The 26253-nt window shown below is 39.9% G+C and overlaps 1 protein-coding gene across 2 annotated transcripts in view; it reads left to right on the forward strand.

The window, feature by feature from the left end:
• RSU1 (Ras suppressor protein 1) overlaps positions 1-26253 on the forward strand; it is a 104257-nt gene that overhangs the window by 17648 nt on the left and 60356 nt on the right. For both annotated transcript variants that reach the window (XM_065628859.1, XM_065628858.1), the window contains 5 exons: positions 4842-4962; positions 8571-8689; positions 10153-10235; positions 10506-10620; positions 25365-25497. In XM_065628859.1, coding sequence (XP_065484931.1) covers positions 4842-4962; positions 8571-8689; positions 10153-10235; positions 10506-10620; positions 25365-25497 — 571 coding nt within the window. The remainder of the gene's footprint in view (positions 1-4841; positions 4963-8570; positions 8690-10152; positions 10236-10505; positions 10621-25364; positions 25498-26253) is intronic.

A 26253-nucleotide genomic window follows, 5' to 3' on the forward strand; every position in this document is an offset into this window, starting at 1 on the left:
ATTTTAATTTTAACTTGTAAAGGAAATTTTCATATGGGTCTCTTTTATTAAGTGTATCTTCAGTAATGTTTGGTATAATGTCAGTGACTACTAAATACAAAAAACAGACTAGATTTCATCTTTTAAATAAAAAGCAAATGGAGACTTAATCTTGCAGATGCCTGAATTTACTTCTAACAATGTGAGGATTCCTGTTGTTTTCCAGCGCTTCACAGAAGATTTAATTGAAATAATTGTGGAGGTGATTCGCAGAAATAGATTTATCAGAAAGCTTTTGTATTTTCAGCTGTATGAAGGTTCCTGCCACCACAAGCAGAATTCTTTTGAAACCTACATCAATGACAGAAGAGTGGCAGAGTGGAACTGGAGGAAAAAAAAAAATGCACCTCCTTTTCCATTTTCTGTGTTCCTCCTCCTTTGTCACAGTCTGGGTGTAAAAGAGCAGCTGGATCGAGGTGTCAGTGCTAAGCAGTGGTATGACGAACACTTGCTTTCATGCTTTACCTGTCAGAAAGGGTTGCACCTGACACACTTGTAACTCCAAGCTGCTTTAATTGATTTTAATGTTCTTAGCATGTTTCTCTGCATGATAGCTGTCTCAGCTAAAAGATCCATCTAACCCAGTTATCTCTCTTCCAACAGAGGGCAACATCAGACCTCTAGTAAAGACAGATGTCTAGTGTTGGCTTCTGGTTCTTGATGTGGAGAGAGAACTAAGTTCCAGATCCAGGATACTTAGGTGTGGAGTTATATATAGGCATTGAATAGTAGTGTTTAATCCTTTTAGGTACGTTTGGGAAAGCGTATTAGAACTTCTGAACAGCTGCTACTTATGTAGGGATAAAATTTATTAACTCGCCTTGAGTAAAAGGCTGCTCTGACGAGAATATATTTTAGTTCCTAAGGAACTTCAGGGGGAAGAAAGAGCATATTTGTTTTTAAAAGCTTTTAAGTATAACAAGTTGCCAGTCCTCATTTCCAGAAGCATGACCAAAGGCTTCTTACTCTTGGTGTGCAGCCTGTAAGTCCTCTCTTTCATTCTCAGCCAAGCTCTTGAAATCAAGGTGAAGTCTGCAGCTGTCATAGTGAGTCACTGTGTGTGATTCCCAATATTGAACAAGGGAAAGGAAGCTGTTCCTGGCCTTGTGAAGTGAGGCTCAATATGAATGGGGCTTCATGATGTGACTGAAGCTTCACAGGAGAACGCAAAGGCGCTGGGCTGCCAAATTTTACTAGCATTTGCTGAGGGGGAGTTTAGTTGTTAATGACACTGGGCAGCAGATGGTCCTAGAAGAGTTGTTAAGACACTGCGGATCCTACTGTAAATATGTGGGTGAATGGAACCAGGATGCTGACAGTTCACTCTCACAGCTCATCATGAGAAGGTGACTCGCGTGGAATTTGGTGTTGCCAGAACATGAATTTCTTGGTACTTGGCAGTCTGCTATATATCTGGGAAGAATTTTGCAACATAACAGTGGGATGGTAGTTGGGATGCTCTTTGTTATGTAAAGTTCAGAACAAATAACATTACATGCCTGTTCAGCCTTGCTTGGCCACTGCTGATCTTTAGACCCGAAGGTACTGAACCTGTGCAGTTTAGCTACAAACCAGTACAGGAGTTAATTTGGGGTTTCTGCTTTGCTTTGAATCCAAGAGATCATTCATTCATTTGTATTAAAATGAATCTGAATTGTTGAACCAAAAAATAAGCTGTAACAGGAAAAAGTCCTTTCTTCCCTGCCACGGGCCTGGTCTCAAGCTGCTCTTCTGTTTTTCCTTCTCATGAAATACCTTCAACCTCTCCATCCAAACCAAAAAATACAATTTTGTATTGAGGCTTTTTATGTTGATTTAACAGGCTGACGCACAAAGTAATTTCATCCAAATCCTTTGCTAAATTTTTAGGCTTTTTCTCATCTCAACCTGCTTTCCCATGCAGCTTTTAGTATGTCTTGAAGAAAATAGTGATATAAAGTATCCTAAGTGTGATTCACAACATGAAATACAGTATGTGGGAGTTATACAGATATATCAGAAACCTAGTGGACAGTGTGCAAGGACTCAGCTCTTATTGTTCACTGGGGACACTTACACCCATACCCTGCCTAAAGAAAACCAAATTAAAAACCTGAGAAACCAGTCAATGGAAGTTGAGTTTTTCCCACGTGTTTGCAAGTGGGATGAGCAGGTAGAATTTCAGACTCCTCAACTGTGTAGTACCCCACTTAAACATCTTTTTGATGCTGTGATCATCAGTGCAAGTGTAGTCTTTATGAACTAATCTCTGGAAGCCATTTTCCTATCTTGATGTGCCTGGGTGTCATCTTTTTACAGGTACTTTCATAGTGTTGGGTGTGTTGTTTTTTTAATGAAGCCTTAAAGATTGTTTACCTTCTTCATTGAAATGACTCATCCTCTCTCCACAGTCTCTTAGCTTAAGTCAGAAGTGAGGTACAAGCTTAAGAATTCCTTTATTCTTAAGGGAAGAACAAGCTGGTTTGGACAGTTGTTTGAAAGGACACGTCCACTAAATTAGTGTCACTAGTTCAAGGTAGCTCAGTAACTGGGTCCAGCTTTTTGCTTTGTCACTTATTGTTTGGACTCTCTCAACTTGGATACTTGTCCCCATCTGATGATCTGTTCACAGATGCAGAACAGCTTTGCCGCTACTCCATGATGCAGGAGGTCATTAGGTAACTCAATCCACTGTGGCTAGAACTGACTAAATGTGAGGTGCCCATTAACCAACACCAATTCAGCTGAAACGTGTGTAAGGTGTTGCTGGTTTTCCCGTGAGGCTGGCACTAACCAGTTGTCTCTGTTTCTGTGGCCTGGGCCCACAACAGGGTCAAGAAAGCTTCACAGGCTTCCTGTCCTTGTAGTGGTGGGATAGTCCTTGGTGTAAGCTGTACTTTGTCGGTCAACTTTGAGAACTTTCAGCATCTTGGATAACAGCTTCTTGGTTTCTTTATCATCTCGTGATGGCGCTCACCTTGAAATGCAGAACTGGCACATAGGCAGCCAAGGCGACTGTAGGTTTGGTAATTCCGAATATCAGGCTCCTGTTTTGGTGTTCCCACAACAGAGCTCTGTGTTACATTTAGCATAACTTGTGGTGTTGCACTGTTTGTTTTTTTTTTTTCTAGGAGAGTGTAATCTCTTACACTGTCGAAAAGGCCAAAACCCTCATACCAGATTTTTATTAATTGCATCAACAGTGTAACTTCAAGAGAGTTGGTTTTGGTCTCTGTATTGTTTAGGCGTTGACTAAACAGAAACTTGTCCTTGCTGGTACTTCTGATTCCTAGTCTTGCATAAACATAGTACCTGTTTGAGAAGAGCACAAACATGGTTTGCCAGTCCATTGCATCTCATCAAAGTCAGATTATAAAGTCAAAGTTCTGAAAGGAAAACATTTTAATACTGATAATTACTGTTCTGGTGAAATATTGAGGCTGGAAACAGCTGAATTATGTCAATTAACACCCTCAGTTAACTTCTGTTAGGGAATAATTTAACACAACAGTAGTAGTATGTTACCCCTTACTTTCCAAAGGCACATAATTCTTGCTATTATTGAGTGACAGATACGCATGGACCAGTTGGAAAATAGTGCAAAGGGAGGGCTTTAAAATGTTCAGATTCGCCTTAACGATGTTATAAAAAAAGTCTGCTAAAAATCTCCTGCAATGAATATGATCCTCAACAGTAATATTTATGTAGTGTAATTAGAGTCTTTGTTAGGGATCATATTATTGTTCACAATGTAATTAGACTTCTTATAGTATTGTCACATTTACTAGATTATGTTCTGCTTTGTAAACATTATTGACGCCATTTTAAGACTGAGAGTGCCTCATGCCAACAAATAAAAGAAAATCATGGCCCCATAAAAACTTCTAATTATTTAGATGTGCACTCTGTGAGTTCCTGATGCAGGTAAAGTTGAGATTGAACCAAGGTGAATATTGAACACAGGTGCAAGCTTTAGTGCAGGTGATTTGCCAACCTCCTTTTTTGTAAGCCTCAGCTGTCTGTTTAAATCTCACTAAGTATAAGGGGGAAAGATTGCAAATCTGAATAGTTTCTTAACTTTATTTACACAGGGGTACTCATATTGTGCTTCTGCCCTATTTTTAATGTTTCTAGGTAATAACCAGATATCAATTTGTTGGTAATCCATTGTAGCTATGTATGTGTATTGATCAGTTAGTGATTCACTCACAGGAGGTAACTGAAAATGGTCTTGTCTAAACAGTTCATCTTTTAGGGCTGAACTTAATTTTTCCTAAATTTATTTTCTTGTATCTGAAATGGAGAAGAACTACATTATTTAAGCAGTATGTAGAATGGGCCGTTGCTAAAAATGAATTTTTATCTCATGTTTACTGTTAAAGACCTTTAATAAAACCGTTGCCTTGGTGTACCTACTTGGTATCATTTGTTTCTTCAACTCAAATAACGAAATTATCTGAGTCCCTTAGGCTCTGTTCTTTTGAGACCTGTGTGTGCTACACGAACTAGGATGATCTGCTTCTCTTTGTTAGTCTAAGAGCACTTCTTGTCCTTGTCTCTTTCCTGCAATGGTATTTGCTATTCAAAACACCTTACAATACTGGTATTAATTTTCTAGAGAGCACAAAGTGCCTGCTCTTAGCCATGAGAACATATTCCAGATAAGAGGCTTTTTTGATATAAACTTTGCTTTTATTGCAGTTGCTATTAGACGCTGTTCCTGCTGTCAGCCGCTGTACAAACAGAGCAAAAGGCGGGTGCTAGCGGAGCATCTGTAGTCTCAGTAGCTTGTTCTAATTCTCACTGTGAAAACTTTCCCACAGCTGTGCCAGCAAACATCGCAGACCTGAGAAACATAGAAGTGCTCAACTTTTTCAACAACCAGATTGAGGAGCTGCCTACGCAGATTAGCAGCCTTCAGAAGCTCAAACACCTGAATCTTGGGTGTGTATCTTAATGCAAAAATCGCTGTACTAGAGGTACTGTCAAACGTTGTCACAACTGAACCTGGAACAACTTATTTTTTGCTATTAAAATTTCCAAAAGAAAGTGTTTGTGAGAATAACTTGGCAATTATGGCTTCGGAGTGTTTAGATAGTGTCCTGTATAGTCAGATACTTAAAAGTGATCAAGCACTTACTTTGGTATACTGATAACCATTTAAGGGCAGCAGCAACTCAGATTTATCTAATACTGAAGTTAAACTTAACAATTATTGAATTTTATTTCCCTAGCAAATGTCTCTTAATGCTGTGGTTGCTGTGTAAGAGCCAGGCTCTTATTTTCTGTTCTGTTTTTAAAATAAAATATAATTACAAAAAAAACCTAAAAAAACCCCCACAAATGAACAAAACCACAAAAAAACCCCACCACCAAACAAGAAACCACTCCCCTGCCCTGAAACCAAATGCTAATCTTTCCATGTTAATGTAGGGCCTTAATTACAAAGTCCCAAATTTGGGATTAAAGAAATTTTAGTTTCTATTAAACCTGTAAAAGAAGCAGCAAATCTTTAAATGTAGTGTGCATTTAATTTAAAGAGTTATTATTGACTGAATTTGAGCCAGAGGCATTCCTGTTAAGTGTTCAGATATCATATTCCAGTAGAGGCGGTGATACTTTATAATCACTACAGTTGCAAAAGGCTTTCGTGAATTATTAAGAGAATAAATGTGAGCCACAGAACCTTCTCAAAACTAACCAGACATATTAAAGTGTAACTACTTAGGAAAGCACTAGTAGGGGCAAGCTTTAGCTTTATAGGCTTCTCATGGAAAGCATGCTTATATTTTATAAATTCAAACTTCTGAACACTTTAATCAAACAGATTTTTTTACTATTTTAAATATCAAATGATTTTGGCTAGGATCTGTGTATCCTGCTTTAGAGACACTTGTAAAGTGCTGATAATTGAATTGCATCCTGAACTGCTGGAATGCCAATAAATGTTTTCATGATGATCTGTCTCTCTAGTCTTTACCTGTTCACTTTAGATCTTTAGCACACCCTAATATCTGTTTGAACCTGGGAATTAATATTTGCTCTGAAAAGCAGCATTCTATATTCCTTGGGAGTTAAAATCTGTGTTTTGGAATGGCACACGGAAATGTTGCTCTGGATGAAGGAAGTAAGAAGTTGGGATCTTTCCATGGATTGAAGCAGTGACAAGTGTTTGTGTAGATCAAGTACTGGTCTTCGCTACATTTTTTTCTATTAATGTAGTATGAAGGGCCCCTTGGGGTTAACACAGACAGACATTTAGGTCTGGAACCACAGTTGCCACCTTCATGTGTTATGTGGTCCAAGACCTTTCAGATTATATGCCCTTCCTTCTTAATCCCCTCGTTATGGATACCTTCCAGACACGGGTTTAGTTCTGCAAAAATGGGTTCTGGATCAGTGAAGGGGAAACTGCTCTGCTCTGGTAGTTCAGGGCTTTGGGATGGTGGCCAGAAACTCTCTTCTCAGCTCCAGGGCATGTGTACACACGGGGCATCAAAACAACCCTCCGGGGGAGAGGAGGAGCTTGAATAAGAGCACAGATGATTTGGGGGAGTATTTTGGTGCAGAAGGATCAAGGAGTGGGGTGGGAGCACTGAAAGCTTTAAAAAAAATAAACTCGGAAGGCAGGTGTGTCACAGTTTCTGTGGCACAAGCTCAGTGTTTGAACTTGTGCTGGGCACGGACTTTCACCTGGGTTTCTTTCCATGCCAAAGAATAGATACATTCTGCCTGTTATTGATAGGGAGAACACCTTCTCTCCCTGTTCCTTGCTTACAAAAGGGAAGGCCATGGGGCCATTTACTCTTTTTACTGGTGAAAAAGGAGCTGCTTTCTTTAGACCTCTTTGATACAAAGAGCAGTTCTAAAAGCAGTGACAAGTCTGCAGTAGCAATAGTGGAGAATGCCTTTCTGTATTTTAATAGCTACTGCTGCAACAGTAGTACTATAGGTGCATGTACTGGTAGGACTTTTCATTGGGGATGAGCAGGAGGAAAATTTAATTCAGAATTTAGCTACAGAGAGCTGACCTCTAACATTTTGTGTTCTGATGGGGCTGATTTATGCAAAAGTGGAAGAAGAAAAGGATTATTAGTATCTGAGAGTCTGTAAAAGAAATGCAGGTGCAGTCATCATGCTTAGTCTGGAGGTGCAGCTGCTCTTGTGTTTAATTCCATGTCCCAAGGGCTTTTAGAAGGTAGGCTTAGGGAGTGTCCTGGAGATCTCTTGCACAGTGTTTGACAAATATTGTGTGAGGTGGGAAGGGAAGGCCCTAGAGACTAGAGTGAAAAATCATTATTTTTGGGTACCAAACTTTGTTAATACTATACTTTGAGTTGAGTTTTCATAGTTTTTAGCATTACATCACACTCCATACATTCACATTATATCTTCTCTTGACTTCAATTGTAGCTATAGCTATTTATCACTTTTGTGTCAGAAGGAGAGTCAAAATAAGAATATATTTAGAGATAACGTGAAAGGTCATGATTGTTTCCCATCACAAGAATAAAATCCAGTTCTTCAAATTAGCTATCTGTAAATCTTCCTGAAGATGCCTGTTTTCTCTGTTCCACTTTCAAACCCAAGTGACAAATGAAGTGATATCTGTACAGGCAACCTCTATGTTTGGTGTACATAGAGTAGGGACAGGAGAAATTATGGGCTGGTAGTTCTTTTCCATTCCTGTGATAAAGCAGGTAGAGCTCTAGTTTGTACACCAACAGTGAGGTGCTATGAATATCATCTCCAGCTCCTTGCCTTTGTCATTGCAGCAGCTCTAGCATTTATCTGGATCACCTTGTTCAAGCCCTTTGAGGTCAGAAAAAAGTTTTCTGTAGCTTGTCTACCCCAGGTTGTCAGAGGACCCTTTTTCTCCTGTTAGCTTTCTTCTTCTGGCTTTTGCCAGTAGGAATGGGTGTTCTAAACCCTCTAAGACTGGCTGAAATAACTGTATTTAGACTAAACCTCATCAGAGGGCTGACACCTTATTTACCTCATGCTCAATGTGCATCAATAGTTATCTAGTGACACAAATTTGCTGTTCTTGAGAAGGGGTTTGAGCAGCAATTATCAGTGAACGCAAATACTGTGCAGTCAGGGTACTCATTGTATTTGGTACCATGGTGAAGAACTATGTGGTATGGGGTAGTGGCAGGTGGTAAAGATGCTGTGCGAAAGGGTAGTTTGTAGTTTAGCTAGCGGGTAGGTAACCTACCAAGGACTAGCTTGCTCAGTGGCACACTTCAGGCTGAGCATAGCACTGTGGCATGTCTCTCCCTTTTGCTTTGTGTTTCAGGTGTGGCTGTTGATTGATACAACAGATGGGATCCCTTGTGAGTACTTAAGTATTTATGAGAGTAAGAGGTGAAGAAGGTCTGTGTTGCAAAAGGCTTACTCAGTGTCTTGTAGTATCAAGACCTTTTCAAAACAAAAGGCATTTTTGGTGTAGATCACATTTTTTTAGAAATGAGACTCTTGTTGCCTGTGTTATTCCTACCAGACAAAGTGAACGCTAATGTCATATTCTGTTTTTTCCTCTTCACCTGCAGCATGAACAGATTAAACACCTTGCCAAGAGGATTTGGCTCTTTACCAGCGCTGGAGGTTCTTGACTTGACTTACAACAACTTAAATGAAAATTCTCTACCAGGAAATTTCTTCTATCTGAGTAAGAAACTTTTCTAAAAACTCTACAAATCTTCATGATATGGTGCTTTGCTTTCTGCAGTTGAAATTTATTTGATGGAGACCAAACTCAAACAGAATTTTTTCCGATATTTATGTTTTCCTTCGAATGTCTCTTGAATATTTCTACATAGCTCAGCAGTATTTGTCACTGATACGCAGTCATCTGACACCATTGAACACGAGGAGACTTGGTTAGTAATGGTATATTAGTTTTCTTCTGGGTAATATTTCCTTGAATCCCACACTCAGTTAAACTTAAAACTTCATGGAAGCTTGCAAACATCAAGGGAAAGTAAACTCTTTTGTAAGGCAACTGTTGTGTGTTGACTCTGGAAATAATTGTGTTTCTGATGGTTCTTTACTGGAATGGTTTTAACAACGTGTGGATATTGAAGTGTCCGGTGTGTTAAAAAGTATGCGAAGGTTACAAAGCTTGGCACAGGAATGGTAGAGCTAAGCTGACCTTTGCACACGTTAAAAATACATACCTTTATTTTAACTCTGAGTATTGTACTGCATATGTGCAAAAGGGCTGCATTATGGTTGCCTAAGCAACTTGAATTCTTGCACTTTCTGGATTTCAGTGATTCTGCTATCTTACTGGTCTTTTCAGTGAATTATGCTGAAGTGGCTGCAGGATCCGTGCATTTGGCAGCCAGAGTGACAGGCGAGGGGAGAGGAAGGACAGCTGTAGTGTGAGAGGGGTTCCGTGATTGTAACCTGACAGAGGGAAATTTTTAAGTCAGCATTATTCAATACAGTCACATATAACAAAAAAAGAATGAGGAGTAAACTGCGTAAAAGAAATAGGATCTCCTCTCTGGTAGGAGAATTTTTTTTTTTTTCTTCTTAAACTGTCATGCATGCTCGTTCAATAGTAGCCAGCTACATGGTTGTGCTGGATCATCTCTCTCTTTTTTTAGTGAATTTTTTAGAGACTACACGTGGAAATTACAAATTTTACAATTTATGTCTTCTGGATTGCTCTCTTTTAAGATCTCATTCCGAGTGTTAGGCTGTGCTTTCTCTAGAGCTTAACATAGATGTGTATTTGTCCAGAAAACTCAGATTTTTTTTTTTTTAATGGTTGTTTAGGATGCAAATTGATGTAATAAATAAGGCTCAGAGGTAATAAGGAGTAGTGACTGTATTCTGACAGCGGAGCATGGAGACTATATGCCAGAACCTGCCAGAGTCTACTATTGTAGAAATTGTTAATTGTGCCAGTCCTTTTGAATATAGATGTTTTCCTGAACTCAGCAACAATACAATACACCAGTAAATCTAAGTTTGACCTGCTCGTTGTTATTGTGAGCCCTGGGTATGTCAAAGGCTTTTCACCAAGTCAGGGTTATTAATCAAACCTGACTCTCTTTTATTGATTAGACCTCAAATGGTTGGGTTATATGCCACCCTGTTTATATATTGCTATTTAATTTGCAGCCACCCTGCGTGCACTCTATCTAAGTGACAACGATTTTGAAATCCTGCCGCCAGATATTGGGAAGCTCACAAAGTTGCAGATAGTAAGTAATTTATCTAAATTCTTGGAAAATCAATTCACTTTTGCAACGCTTGTAGGAATAGAATCTAGTCAATTTGAGGAGTCATAGGGTATGTTTGCAGGAATAGACCACTACACCTGGAACTGCTGCTTGTTTGCCAGCAGACACTTGTAAATAAATTGGAAGATACGAGTCTTTAGGAGAAAGGTGGGGGCAGAGGAAGTAGAGCTGTGTTTTAAGCTGCTTTATAGTAACTGAAAATTGTTCTGACTACTTTATATTCACTCTTAGCTGAGTCTTAGAGACAATGACCTGATATCACTGCCTAAAGAAATTGGTGAGCTCACTCAGCTCAAGGAGCTTCATATCCAGGGAAATCGTCTTACTGTGCTACCCCCAGAACTAGGTAAGGTTATGGATGGTCACTTTTTTATTTGAATAATAATGATAATGATGCACTGTGTTTCCTCTGAAACAAAAGCAGTTATTAAACTCTAGAAAATGATTATGCTTAAGTTGTCATTGCTGCTAATATTTAGTTTCCCTTGAGAAACACTCATTTTTCACTCCTACTGAATGTGCAGGAGGGGCCAGAAGATGATGTGTGTTTGATTTTATTAGTTTTTTACATATTACATTTTCCTGTGTATTAGTACACCTGACTGCCAATTTATATATAGCATCTAACTTTATATATCATATCATAAATATTGGGTCTGCAAAGATATTCTTGTCTCTGGCTGGGTTTTGAGAATATTATTTGGATATCCCAAAACTATATTAAGCAAAACTGATGGCAGTACAAGTGGCTTTTTGTGACTGTTCCAGTCACAAAATGGAAGTTTGTTCAATTACAGCAAAATATAGCTAAATTAGAGGAATTTTTCATTTTTCTATTTCAGTAGCCTAAATTCCTTTAGCGAGTTGACAGCTCTTTCACTTAAAGCAGTGAAGCTCGTTAGCGTACTTTGAATTTGTGATATTGGGCATTTAAATATGCTTACAAGTGGCTTGTTTCAACCTATAGAGTTTTTATTTGAAACTTAAGTATTGATTTTGCTGAATTTGCATTGCAGTATTCCACTTCATGTGAAGGGCATTAACTTCAATAGAAGTTGTCCCTGTTTGCCCCAAGCCAGCATTTGGTTTCTGATCTTTCATGACAAACTTCATAAATATTTTGTTGGGAATAATGTAGTTGCGTCATTTACCTGTTGTTCAAACACCTGTTAAACAGGGTTTACCCCTTGCTTCTTGTTATTGTGAACTGTTACATAGGGAAACTTCTTTGTTTCTATTAGGACCTTCCAAATAATAGTTCCCAAAACTCAGAAGGTTAGTGACTGAAGTTAGCATGATAAAGCAAATTTATTTGTTGTCATAAAAACTTGCTTTGACCCATTAGAGAGTGTGGCAGCTGTGAGCATAAATGTGACCATCTGCAGTGTATGCTTTTTGTTTTATACAGCAAAGGAAAGCATCTACTTTTTTTTTTTCTGTGAGGTGGGGGAAGATGTTTGTTTTGTCTTTTATTTGTTTATCCGTCATGGGTTTTTTGCCTTTATCAATCTAGCTGACCGTATGATGCTGAGTGTTTGGGGGCTTTTGTTTGTGTTTGTTTGATTTTGTTGTGTGGTTGGTTTGTTTTGGTTTGGTTTTTTTTTTTCCCCTCCTCTTTTTCCTCACTACTGGTAGATGAAAGTTGCTCTCATTTCCTTAATTTCAGGTGTTTATTCCTTGACACAGGTATACTTTATTTAGCTTTTTGTGAAAGTCATGTTTATTTATAAAGTCTCTTTCAGCAGCAATAACATTTCAGAAGCCTCTACTATCTGTAAATGTACTTTTCTGTAGCTTCCTAAATTATAGCCTTGTTTTTATCCAGAAAGTGGAAGTTAAATGCTGCACTGAGTCTAACCACCTTCTGTGGCTTATTAAATGTTCTAAACATGCTGTCGCCTTTCAAGTATAACAGCAATTCACTTTAAGTGGTTTTACTGTCGTTTTCCAAAACAAATGGAAATGTTTGAAACAAAATTCTTGATGTTTGTTTTGCACTGACCTGCAAAACTCAAGGTGGCCAAGGGAAGCATTTCTTCTTTAGGTTAGTATTTGTTTGCATTGTAGAACAGTATCACAATCTGGCAGAAAAAGGACTTGTAATTTTGCCTCACGTGATCGGGTCGAGGTGGATTGACACAGCTTGAGTGCTTATCATCTGCATTCTTTGTTATTCAACTGCTATTCTATAAATTATTCTTTCCTCTTCATGTATTAATTTACCGATGTTTCATTTTATGGTCTTACCCAAGGGCCTCATTCATGATTGGTTGGTGTAATTTCTATTGCAGTCTATGCCATGTGTAGCACTAGAACTATTTCAAATATTTAAAATGGCTTAGATTTTGGGATACATTTCCAGAAGACATTACACTGAAGTCTAGATTTGTAACTTGTGCAAGTTGCAAGCATATTTACTGTGCAAAGCAATGTTCTTGCTTGATTGTTAAACATCTAGGCAAACATTTAGGGAATGGATTTTTGTAGATGGAGCACCAAGCTGGGCTTTGGAGGGTGCGTTTGAGACTGGGTAGAGACAAGCCACAAACAAGCGTGAATTTACTGAATGGTTAGGAAAAGTCATTTCACCTCTGCAGCCTTGTTTTCCTTTCTGCAAACCAGGACAAGTTAGAGAAGCACACTTTTGCAGGCAGCTTTACAGTCTGCCAGGGAAAGGTGGTATGTGAGCTTTACACCCTAATGAACGGACTCCTAATTCCATAGTCACCACCTGAGAGAAAAACAATTTTATCTGCTGCCCGAGTTCTGCCTCCTAAATTTTTAAAATTGATTTATAATGTAAGGAGAACTATCCAAATACTTTGTGCTGTGCATGCTTGATAAATAGCTTTTCAATGAGCGGATCCTGTTTGCATTAATCGGAGGTACTGCTGTTCCATTTAAAGTAAACAGTCTTTCCTCCCTCATTATCGCTTTCATAATTAAAGGTGCTGAAGGCTTTTGATTGGCTTAGTTTGGACACTGGTGGACAGCAGAGTCATTAGATATTCATTTACCAGGGAGACGGCCACAATAAAAACACCAGAATAAAACAGTGTATTTGACTGTGGGGCAAGGGGGGTGGTACAATAAACTGTTTTTTAAAGGTAGTAGAAATAAGTGCAGAAGAAGGCATGGGGAGTAGGGCATGAAAAAAGGCCACAGCTAGCCCCTGGGATCACGATTTTGGAATGGAGATACCAATGAATAAAATCCTGCAGTCTGCTCTTAATTTCACCCAGTGCGATTAAGCATGTCATGTGTCAGCACGAGGGCTGGGGAAGTTCAGTCTCATCCTCCTCTGTGTTTAGCAGAGAATACCTGTTGCTAATTAAAAAAAGAGGAAAGGAGGGCACTGGAAGAGGGCACGGGCACTCTGGGTGAGAGCGCTTGTCTGTAAATACAGTACGTGTGAGTGATGAATGCAGGAAATGGCTGGGAGTGGGTGGGTGGAATTTGCAGCTTGTTTTTATCATTTGTCTCTCGAAACCCCGTTCATGAGGAATGGTGGTGGGCAGTCATATATAAACTTTAAAGAAGTGCTGGCATTTTTTTCCCTAGCATTTAAAAGGTTATGTGCTGCATTGCGAGACAAATAAATCATGATTCACTGCAACAACAGAGTTGCAGTCAGTTATATAAATTGCCAAGGAAGCACTAAATCTGTCACTTTGTGTATTCTGACCATTTAACAATTGGAATGGTGTTTGGAAAAAAAAGCCGAGTAGAAACAAGAACCATGTAAAGTGGCAGGTGCAATTAGTAAGATCAACGATGGTGTTTGAAGTTCATTGTATGGTTATCTGTGTGGACCCATATGTGCCACATAAAAGACTTAGTGGAGTCAGGAGCATAAGAGTAGTATATGGTACAGAATATTCACAAAATTGCAGCTAAATGTAAATAGGCAGCCAGAGAATGTAACTAGCTTATTTGTAGGTTTGTAATTTTGATGTGAAAACAAATGGCATGGTTTTTAAAACCCAGATTTTAATGTTGACTGTGTTTGTTACTCTGCCGCCAACACACCTGTGCACACACACGTACATGGAGTTCGCTCATATTTACGCATGTGGGAAGAACAGCAATTTCTAAGGATACATTTTTAATTACCATCCTCTTTTGCCAAAACTGAATGTTGGCATCAGTGGCGTTTAGGTATACTATTCAATACTGTTCTAGTTCATCAAATAATTTTCTCAGGTAAAGGGAGACACTATCAAAACTGTCAAGTTAGGTACATACTTGAAAAGTGAAAAAGTCATGTTTTTAAAAAAAAAAATGAAAAAAAACTTGATGGAGTAAGTAGCCATGTTCTTCTTTAAGGAGGGTGAAACATTTTGTAGATTAAACATCTATGTCAGAATGGCTAAGTAATGCTTTAATCACTTTTTAGTTTTGAACAGCTAAGTTATCTTCTGTGGATAAAGGATTGGTTTTAAATAGAAAGTTCAAGGAATCCTGCCAGAAGTCTCAATATTTCCATCACAGGAAGACCTGAGCAACCTGATCTAGTTGAAGATGTCCCTCCTCATTGCAGGGGGGTTGGACTAGATGAGTTTTGAAGGTCCCTTCCAGCCCAAAGTATTCCATGATTCTATGACATTTTAAAATTTAGGCTTTTGAGATGACACTGGAATTTGTGAATTGATAGTATATTATGCAAAGTAGTTTCTGCCATTATTTGTTCAAGTTAATGTTCATCAAAACAGCAGTTTATTTAGGTGATTATAGTGGGTGTGTGCAAAACCAGGAATCACTTATTTCTCAAAAGGTATTTTTTTTTTAAACATGCTTGACATAAATGCCAAAATTTTCTTATTTCGGTATAAACTGTCGTGGCACTCTACACAATGCAACACTACTCACAGCTGTAAATACAGGTCTGTGGTGCTTGTTGGAAGCCTGAACATCGTGGGGCTCTTCAGACACCAGCTCTGAGCACTGGAACAACTAATTGATACCTTGCTATTTTTAAAAAAATTACCTGTTTCAACTTTGGGAACTAAGGCAAAAAGTGGTATTAGAAGGTAAGGAGCTTTACTAAACTTCCCAGTAGATAAACAAAATAATTTGTTTTCTAGGACTACTGGCTGTTACTAGTTAAGGAATAATAGAAAATGTACATACTAAGATAGGTCATGAACAGATTATGTAAGAAAAGCTTATCTGAAATTTGCAAATATTCCTACTGTCTTTCTCATTTTAGGCTTTTTTTAAAGTTAAAAACAAACAAACAAAACCAACACCAAACCACGCCATTTTTTCTGTAGTTAGAAACCAGGCTGATTGCACAGAGAACTTGATTGGAGTTTAGGTGTATGGGAAGAGGTGACAGCTCTGTAGTTTCATTATGCACAGAAAGATGTTGTCTATAGCCCATCATCTAGATTTACACCACAGGCATTCATTTCCTTACACTGCTGTAGTTCTTGCCAAACTTCCCAAGATTCAGATTTGTTCTGACATTAGTTTTTAAAATATGCAAGTCCTACTGTCGCTTCTCAGATGACTACAGTGTGTGTGTGTAGGCTTTCCTGATGTTGACTGTACTCTGATTATAAGTACCATCAGCATAATAATGATGTTTCTGTCAGCAAATATTTCATCTGTTCTGTCAGAGCTGTGGTAGGTAAGAGTACCACAATTAGAGCCAATCTGAGCAAATGTTGTTGTTAAATTTGGTTCATTTTACATGTTTCATAGTACTTAAAAGCGGCTTTGCTCTTCTAAGTGCTTGGCAACCTGTGTTTGAATGGAAGTTTCAAAGGTGCAGGGCAAACACGATACAGTGAATCCTTTTTGTGCTCATATTTTTAAATTAACTAGATTTTGGTCTGATAGGGACCCTTCAGAGAGAGAATGCTCTGTTGAATTCCCATGTAATTGGGAATCCCAGGGGACTTTCTGAGGTTGGAAAATATGTGCAATATGTTTCAAAATGAATTGAGATGCTAATCCTCTAAGCCTGTAATACTGCTTGTGCCATTAAAGCATCTTTGTAGCTAAACTACTTCGACATCATGTTAATTCCTTTTGTTCCAAAATCCATCCGTTGCATAGTGTGTTTCTTGGGTTTCTTCACTGGACAGACTTAGCAGTGACTGTCTCACGAAACTGGGCGGAGTGACTGACACGCCAGAGGGCTGTGCTGCCATCCAGGGAGACCTGGACAGGCTGGAGAGTTGGGCAGGGAAAAATTTAATGAAACATAACAAGGGCAAGTGTAGAGTCTTGCGTCTGGGCAGGAACAACCTCAAGTTCCAGTATAAGTTGGGGAACGACCTGTTGGAGAGCAGTGTAGGGGAAAGGGACCTGGGGGTCCTGGTGGACAGCAGGATGACCATGAGCCAGCACTGGGTCCTTGTGGCCAAGAAGGCCAATGGCATCCTGGGGTGTATTAGAAGGGGGGTGGTTAGTAGGTCGAGAGAGGTTCTCCTTCCCCTCTACTCTGCCCTGGTGAGACCTCATCTGGAATATTGTGTCCAGTTCTGGGCCCCTCAGTTCAAGAAGGACAGGGAACTGCTGGAGAGAGTCCAACGCAGGGCAACAAAGATGATTAAGGGAGTGGAGCATCTCCCTTATGAGGAAAGGCTGAGGGAGCTGGGTCTCTTTAGCTTGGAGGAGAGGAGACTGAGGGGTGACCTCATGAATGTTTATAAATATGTAAAGGGTGAGTGTCACAAGCATGGAGCCAGGCTCTTCTCGATGACAACCAATGATAGGACAAGGGGCAGTGGGTACAAACTGGAACACAGGAAGTTCCACTTAAATATGAGAAGAAACTTCTTCACAGTGAGGGTGACAGAGCACTGGAACAGGCTGCCCAGGGAGGTTGTGGAGTCTCCTTCTCTGGAGACATTCAAAACCCGCCTGGACGCCTTCCTGTGTAACCTCACCTGGGTGTTCCTGCTCTGGCAGGGGGATTGGACTAGATGATCTTTCGAGGTCCCTTCCAATCCCTGACATTCTGTGATTCTGTGACTGTCACTTTGCCCCTGAGATCCCGCTCAGCACCAGACATTTGTTACACAGAGCAGTGAAGGAAATGGTATTTCCAGCACAGCGTGGCACCTTTTAAAGGCAGAAATTGGTGAAACTTAGCAATACTTGTTGGTCTTCTAGGAAATTGTCTCTCTCTCAAATTAGGAACGTAAGAGAAATAAATTAGAGTCGTAAGTAATTTGAAATAACTTTAGAAAGACTATAGGAAACATTTTGAAGGAATTTCTTGGATTTTTGACAAAATGCTGTTTCTTCTGCTGTTCCCCTTAGCTACCCACACGGCTGCATCAGCCGGGTTCGTTGCCTTGGTACCTGGATGCTGAGTGTGGTGGAGTTTGGCTGTTGAAGCGGTGTGATTTCTCATGTGGAAGTACAAACCATTAGCAGTGTTGTTAGGTAGGAGCGCCTGCTGTGTTGCATTAAATAAGTTCCTGTTTTGTGGCTTTCATCTATGAATTTTAATATTATTTACTCTTTCTACTACTTGTCCTGTGGAGGTTTGTTGTGTGGAGTGATGGTAGAAATTGCCAGGACGCTCCTCTCATTCCCGAAGAGTTAACCACTCCTCCTGTCACCTGAATATGGAAATGTGAGTTTGCCCAGCCAGGTTAGGTCTGTATTCTGCCTGTACTTAGTACCTGAAATGCAGTTTAAGGGAGAAGTTCAGCATTTCGTGCATTTTGTTGTCTGTCCCAGGTTTCATCTTCAGTCCTGACACATTCTGGAGTGAAAGTCTCCTTGTGCCAGACTCTGCATGCCTTTCACTTTGGTATAATGATTCTGGCTGGCCTTTGGTATGATGCTGGAATTTTGTATACACATCTCAGGACTAATTTCACTTTGTTTTAAACTCTCTTCTGTGAGAGGTTGAGGTGGGACAGTGCTGGAGAGTAAAATTATCTTCCCATAGGATTGATTGTAATAGTGGTAGCTGCAGTAATACCAGTTTGCCCTGTATCCATTCGCCTTTACATCAAGGGTAAAGAATTCGAGATTTAGTTGGCTTGCTCTTACTTTGTGTTTCAGCTGTGGGCCGTTTGCTAATAGTGGAGGCAAATGTAGTAGCTATTCTGGGATCACGCAGAATAATCAGAGTCCTTATTTAATCTATCTAAGGAACGAGTGAGAGGAGACTGAGCTGTCGATCCTCACCAGCTCCATGAGAAGCAAGCACGGTTTCTCCTTCTCCCTTGTGGCTGGGCAGAAGCAGCAGTGTTTGAGAACTAAGGCAGCTCAGTTCAGCACCGAAATAAAGAATTAATTTAAAGTGAGCCATCTGAACAAGACACTGCTGGCAGAGTCTCCATCACTTGATATTTTCAGGTGTTTTTCCATTTGAAATGCCTTTGTTAAACTTTTCAGTTACCGAACTGACGCAGAGATCATGTATCCAAGTGAACTTTCAGGTTGGGGTCTAATCTCTGAATTTATTATTAGAAATTGTTGTTTACATCTAAGAAGTTGTTAGAATAATGTGTGATGATACAGTATCTGAACTCCTGTTTTCTGTCCCTGAAAATAAATTGTAAAACTGAGGATAGGCTTAGGCTTCAGTGCCTGGTTTTTGGATCGCTCCTTCAGCCTTCTCCTATCCTGGGGCTTCCTGTCTGACGCCCACAGGTGAGGCTGCAGATCTTCCCATCTGTGTGGTCAGAAAAGCAGTCAGAGGAAGACTTGCAGCCTGCTTCTGTTTGGATGCTGTGGCGCTTTTGTTTGGTTTATTTGTGTGTATTGAATCTGGCTTCTTATTTGAGACTTGAACCTTTTCCCCTGTTACATAAAACCACCACAAATGTGGTTTTGGGACTCTGAAGTGCTGGTGATTCCAAATGATACTGTCAGACCTTCTTCAGTACAAGGATGCAGGGCGATGGGGCAGATCTTTTGGAGGCGCTTCAGTCTAGGTTTGGATTTACTAGTTGTTTTCTTTTAGTGCATGGAAACTCATAAATAAGCAAATGTATATTTTCAACATATGCTATGGAGCTGTAGATTTGTTTACCATACTGAATATTTCTGTGAACATTTCTGCTGGTTCCAAAAAGAACGAGTCACACTTCACTTATGTACAAGAAGTCTTTGCTCTCTGTTGTCTTACTGCTCCTTTATAACTGTTGTTTAAATCTGCTCTCTTCTGTTAATAATCCTTCGAAAGTGATAGAGGTCTTCAAAGCAGAGATGATCTTACTTGTTTATGGGAATGATATGAGTTACCGATCCACAGCTTACATGTGCTTAAGACTGGTATAAAAGTAATTTGATTTCGATAACACTTTGTGGCATAGAAATCAGTATATATTTTCATTTTTTTACATAGATTTTAAGACATCATTCACAATAAATTGCTTTGGTATCATTTTTATGACATAATAGTCATGATATTTCTTCCACCCCCACACTTAAACCAATCTCTCTCTCTATGGAGACAAAGCACATGCCACAAAAGTAATAAAAATTATAAGCCCTGTAGTGTAAAGCAAATCTAAAACAAGCCAGGACAGACATATTTTTACATATAACCGAAGTTTAAATTTAGTGTGGTGGATTGATCCCTTACTTAGCCTTTAATAAAACAGGATTCAAGGGTCTTTATATCTAAATAAAGAAATAAAAGTAATTTAATTCCTCCTGTCCTTATGTATGACAGTGATAGAATAAGAGCTTTGTGTTGTAAAGGAAAAGAACATTTAAGTTGCAGTCTTAAGAGGAATGATGTGTTACAGCCTGAGGACTCTCCTTGAGGTCAGTGCAGTAGAGTGTTCACTGGAAGGTGAGTCAGAGCATCAATGGGACACAGATGTGAAACTCCACAGTATACGGGCTAAAAATTATTTCCATTGATTTTAATGAAGCTCCACTAGGGATGAATTTAAACCATTACAAAGCAGCGTTGATCTGGCATTTTAGAGCTAGGATCATGTTTCTTATGCTGAATGCCAATGTTCACTCCTCAAATGTCAAAGTTGTTTAATTGCTTTATTTCACCTTTTAATTTTTGCAAGTATTTAAGGTGTTTCTAAGGGGCGTTCAAGTGGAAAGGACAAGTCAGGTTTGTGTTCATTCTGTTTTCTTATGTTTCTACTGAAGTAATGCCCATGTACCCTAGTCAGACCTTACTATACCTTCATACATTGGGTAAATATTATACACTCTGAATATCATACATCACAAGAGGATGAGGAGCTTACAGCAGCAGATAAGAGGTGCTTGCAGGCTACATCTAATGGACAGGGAGAGCCTGGGAAGTCTGGAGACACCCTTGGTCAGAGTGATAGGCAGCATTATCATTGGCTCTGATGCTTATTTTCTGCAAACAAGACTGCGGGAGGCAGCATTTTATTTGCTTTTATGAGCTCTTTTCTGACCTTTGCAGGCTGTTGAGTAAAATATGAATGTTCACACAAACCTCTTTTTATTTCAACAGCACTGAAGGCAAATAACAAGAATCATTAACTAACATGTTTTAGATCAAATGAAGGATAGATTTATTGAGGGAGGTGCAGGAAAACTGTAGCTGCCTTTTCCCTTTAACATCACTCAGGATGAGGTGTGCCCACTGTCACAGGAGATGTCCCTTCTGTCCACCCATGGCTGTGGGAGCTTGAATTTAAGCAGTGATAAATAGTATTCTTAGTCAATGGATGGCATAAGCTAGAATACCTGAATATTAAAAATATGCATGCTTTGATTTTGTACTCAAATTTTCCAGTGTTTGTTTTGGTGTTGATCTATTTACTGTAGCTTCGAGGTGGCAGCTAACAAGACGTTAGGGCAGCAGGCAGTTTTGAGGTCTGTGCAGTTTACTGGTTTGGCACAGGAACAATTTGGTTTTGAGGTGGGTTAAACACAGACATGCGGTCACACTGATCCAATCAAACTGAATGGTTCAGGATCATTTTTAGATACGAGTGCTGAGACAAAAAAAAAAAGTTGCCAAGATCAGGTATTTTTAGGACTACACAGCTGGCTCCTTTTAGGAGGTTTTTTGGTCATTCTGTGCAGGTCATCCACAGCAGTGAGCTGTTAAACATTTATCTTTGCTCTTCTCTTTTCCAGACTCTGTTCTCTTTTTAGTGTCTGCTCACTGGTCGCAGCGTGTGTCCACTTTGCCTTCTTCCTACTTGGAAATCTATCTGTCTGAAGGTAGAAAGCTTAAAAAAGTATTCTTCAGGCTTGGAAATTAGAAGGTTCTTTAAGCATGTTAGGCTAGCATTCTGGGATATATAGGTTTGATTATTTATTTATAAGAATAATTTTAAAAGTGCTCAAAAATAATTTGAAAAACATTTCTGTGATCTAGAAAAAGGACTGCTGACTAATCTGAAGGACAGCCTTCTCCTCTCTTACCAGAGACCTGTGACTATAATGCATTTCAGTGGAGTTGGCCTCTTTCAGTATGGCAAAACAGCAAGAACCTTAAGTCCATCATGAAGAAACACAATTTTAGTCTACTAGTTAGGCCAAATTTTAAAGATGATAAACAAATATTTTTAATAGGTTAATGTGCATGGAAAGAACAAACCAGGAATGACCAATGCAATCTCCAACCTTAATAGATTTTGTGATTCAATCTACAGTACTGGATTTTTACTAGAGGCAATTTTGTATTTTGCTTACTAGAAATATCCAAGGGATTTTGCGTGATCTGTGTAACAGAAGAGTATATAAATTTCCTAAAGGCCTGGGGACAGTGTTCTGCTGATACTGCTGTTAGACAATACGCATGAAGGCTCATCTGCCATGGCTCTTTCCCTGGCCCATGGCTCTGGTGCTGCAGGGATGGAATTACAGCATTTCTTCACACAGTGCTGCCATAAAATACCTTCTAGGCAAGGAAACTGTTGGTGGGGGTACAGGGACACATCTGTGAGGTGTCCAGTCACACAGCACTCCTGCAGTGAGTCTGGTACTAGAGCTGTCGCTTCAGGCGGGTTTGATGATCTCTTCCACACTGCTGGGCTCCTCTCGGTGCACTGGAGCAGAAGGGTTCATGCAGGGCTCCTGTGTTTGGTTACCCCCGCACACCCTGTTCCTGGGATGTGGCTGAGACTTTGGCCTCGTGCTTGGGACTCTTGGACATCCTGTGTCCAGGGCAGAATTAAGTAAGCCCTCGATTCACACATGGTTTAGCTGTGAGCACAGAAAGGACACCAAAGCACGGCCCCAAGCAATGTATGGTGATACAGCAGTGACACGTTTCCATCCTGTCTCCGTTTTGATTACACGGCTTCTTAGTTCTCAAGTGGTTTGCCATGTGGCAGGAGTGTCAGACTCCATTTCCTCCCTACTGGGGCAAGACTCTATGTGATTTCTTATCCTGCTTAATTTTCTGCCCATTTCTGTCCTTCATTTCCAGATGGATATGTCAGTATCGAACAGGGAGAAGTTTAAGGTGTCGGGTGCCCCATCCTTCCCCCTCTGTGTGCAGCAGCACTCCTTTACTCCTCTGCGGAGGAGCACCTGCTCTCTGCCTGGTGCTTGCCACAAGGACAGGCGAGTTGTTCCTTTTCATGCTGCAACACTTGCTTAAATTCTTCAATTAAAAGTGCAGGCTGTGAGGTGGCAGCTGACCTCCAACTCCAGCTGTAGTGGCTGGTGGGATGGGCTGCCGGGCTGGCCAAGCCCTGGGCAGAGAGGGGCTAGATCTCAGTGCAGATGCTGGACTTTCAGGTACTCCAATTTCGCCTGTAATGAGATTAATTTTACCCTTAGGGCCTCTGCCTGCCCCTTCCCTCTGAAGGTAAAAAATGATATCTGCACCTAACCCTGGCGAATTTTGGGGAAAAACAGAAGTCGGAGGAAAATGAAGTGATTACTTTGGCATGGGGACCTACAGCTCATTTTGCTTGAGCAGTCTTCTTTTTGCTGTAAGATTTCTTGGCTTTAATAGCATAGTATTTATTGCAGTTAATTACATTTAAATGGGCCATGTGGTATTTGGAATGGAAGTGGACACACTGCACTGGAGGGGTGGAAACAGACAACAACATCTCCTGGGCGGTAAATTCCTGACACCAGCCCCGGAGGAGAGGATTCAGCTGAGACCCTGGCTATTGAGATTTTGAGAATGTGTGACTTATTTCTGTAAGCAACATTGAATTCGACGCATGATGGGACCAATCTTGCATCCCCAATAACTATTTTTATTAGCTGTACACAGATCGATCATTTTACCTTGATGCAGTACTTGCAGAGCTGTAATTACAAGTGAGTACTTACAGCATTGGTGGTTTTGGAGAGCAATGTATGTGGTTTTTTGCAGGTAATAAAATGGAAAATCCAATTTGCAGTTGCAAAGCAAGCCCCCAAGTGATACGTGATCTTCATAGCAGCACCGGTCAGAGGGTTACAGCTAATCACAGTGCTGGCTTGTTCCCCGGTGGCCTTTGCATGAAAGCTGAATAGCGGAGCAGCATGAGCCTCTGCCTTGAGCCAGCGTAGACTTAGACACACCAGTTTCTAGCTTATTAGGTCCTCTTTGTCACAGCACTTAATCCTGCTTCCTGATCCTTGTTAGAACAGGGCTGCCGAGTCCCTTAATAAAGGAGATGGGTGCGAGGCTCCTAATGAGGCGCACTGAAGCGTGCGGCAGCGAGGGCAATTGCCGCTGACTGACAGGGGGCTGAAATGCGCCCTGCCTGCTATTATGTCAAAGAACCGGCTGCAGACAGCTGACAGATGAGCTTGCTGAGGTAATGGTAACTTGCTGATAGGCCAATATGAGATGCATGACATCTTTTCACAGGGTATAATGGTCTGTCTTTACTCTAATTGCGTTAACCCTTTTACAGAGAGAAACACGTCAAGGATTGGCTCTAATGCAGAACATGCACTGTGCTGCCCAGGAAGCACAGAGCTTGCAGCAGCTCCCATAGCATGCGTGTTCACACTACTTACACAAATGCCTTAATTTTGAAAACCTAGCATGTCAGGTTGACTTAAGATTTCTCTGGTAGCTTGGCTTGGTCCATCTTCAAAACCTTGTAATTTTTTTCTGTTTGTTTCCCGTGGTCGAAGTTTTTTGTTTTTTTTTTTTTTAATTGTTATTATTTGTTACTTTAGGTTTCTGGGAGGAGGGTAGTCATCTCTTCATCGTAAGATTCAGAAAAATAAATTTTAAATGGTAGCACAGATTTCTTAATTTAAAGAACAGAAGAAAATATTTCAACAGCTAGACCTTCCTGGAATTCAGCCTGTTGTATCCGTAGTCATGAGAGATTTCAGTAGAGCATGTACTGTTTTTGTTTTGGGTGGTAAACACTTACAAAATGAACAAATTAACAAAAAAATCCCAAGCAAACCCCTAATAGGTCACTGAAGTCTTCATGTCAACAGAATAGGTAAAACTGTCATGTTGCAATAACAAACTTTTTTTGTTGTTTTTCTCAGTATAGAGAACTATAACCACAGATAAGATCTGGGTACAGACAACGTGTTGGTCACTGGGAAGGCAAAAATGCTGTTGGCCATTGCTTGTGGGCATGATGCTTGGAGCAGTGATGGAGAAACGCTGTGCAATGCTAAGCTTCAGCAGAGCTAACTCATACCAGAGCGTCATTCTCCTCTCATTCCTGCAAGCCGTGGTGGAGAGGGATACTTTGCTGAATTGGCCCCTGAAGATATGTTTAGTGGTTGAGTTATGTGAGATTTTAATGCCACAGCAGAGCTGGGAGGTTTGGAGTTGGGAATCAGGAAGCCTCGAGTTCTACTGCAGTTTTCCTGCCCATGCTGACTGAATTTACCTGCAGAAGGACAACCCAACACCAATGCACTATTAAGCACTGCTTAGAACTGATTTGATGAATAAATATTATAATGCCATGGGCCGAGTTCAATCCTGTTGTGCATATGTAGTAGCACTGTGAAACGAATAGGGTGGAACTGCATCCAGTATGGTGGGAACTGCTATGACCTCCTTTCCCTCTTGGCTAAGACTGAAATATTTGCTTTTGTTATGGGTATATTCTCTGAAATGAATGAAAAGTTTTATATTCACAGCAAGATATTTCTTTCAAATTTTTTGTATTTCAGGGTTGGGTTTGGTTTTTTTTTTTTTCATATGTTGTTTTGTGTAATCCCTTTCAGGTAATCTGGATTTGACTGGTCAAAAGCAAGTCTTCAAAGCAGAGAACAATCCTTGGGTTACCCCTATTGCTGACCAGTTCCAGCTGGGAGTGTCTCATGTTTTTGAATACATTCGTTCAGAAACATATAAATAGTAAGTATCACATTCTGTAGCTGTGTTGGGTGGTTTTGTTTTGTTTTTTCCTGTCGCATGTTTGGCTAAGTGTTGTTAACTACATCCTTCTTTCATAATCCATGCAGTAGCTTGGTATTCAGGGCAAATATGCAAACCTGTACATTTATATTAAGGAATTTTGCTAACAAGAAGGTAAATAAACATTATTTAGACATATTAGGGAAGCACAAAGACTGCTTGATATTGTCCTGCATTTGTTCCTCATTTCTAAGAGCTATTAATAGATGTAAAAGAGCAAGCATCACAAGCCTTTGAGCAGTAGTAATTTTAAGTATGTACAGTAAGGTTTTATAGATTAAAATAGATATTTTTTTTAATGTTTTTGAATGCAAGTTGTTATATTCTGCAAGAATTGTCCAGAATTTAGACCTGTTTTGATCTGGACTGGTTTACGAAAGTCTACAGCCCTGGTAATTCAAGTACAGACACTAATGTTTTCTTCAACAGTTTAAGTGGAAAAAAATAAACCTAATGCTGGGACTTCTCCATTTTAATTCAAAATTTTGTGTACAAATGCAAAGCATTTGTTAAGGAAATAATGTCTTTAATCATTTTACTGAAAATGAATCATTCAATTCAGTGAAATTTCCATGTTACCAGGCTACAGTAAAACGTTAGAAGTTATTTTTACATGTCTGAAAACAACCTTGGTGCCGTCTGCCTAGAAGCAGTAGGTATTACAGCACACAGTACAAGTTCTAGGTTGGGAATTTA

This window comes from Caloenas nicobarica, chromosome 2, assembly GCF_036013445.1.
Source record: "Caloenas nicobarica isolate bCalNic1 chromosome 2, bCalNic1.hap1, whole genome shotgun sequence".
Lineage (NCBI taxonomy): Eukaryota > Metazoa > Chordata > Aves > Columbiformes > Columbidae > Caloenas > Caloenas nicobarica.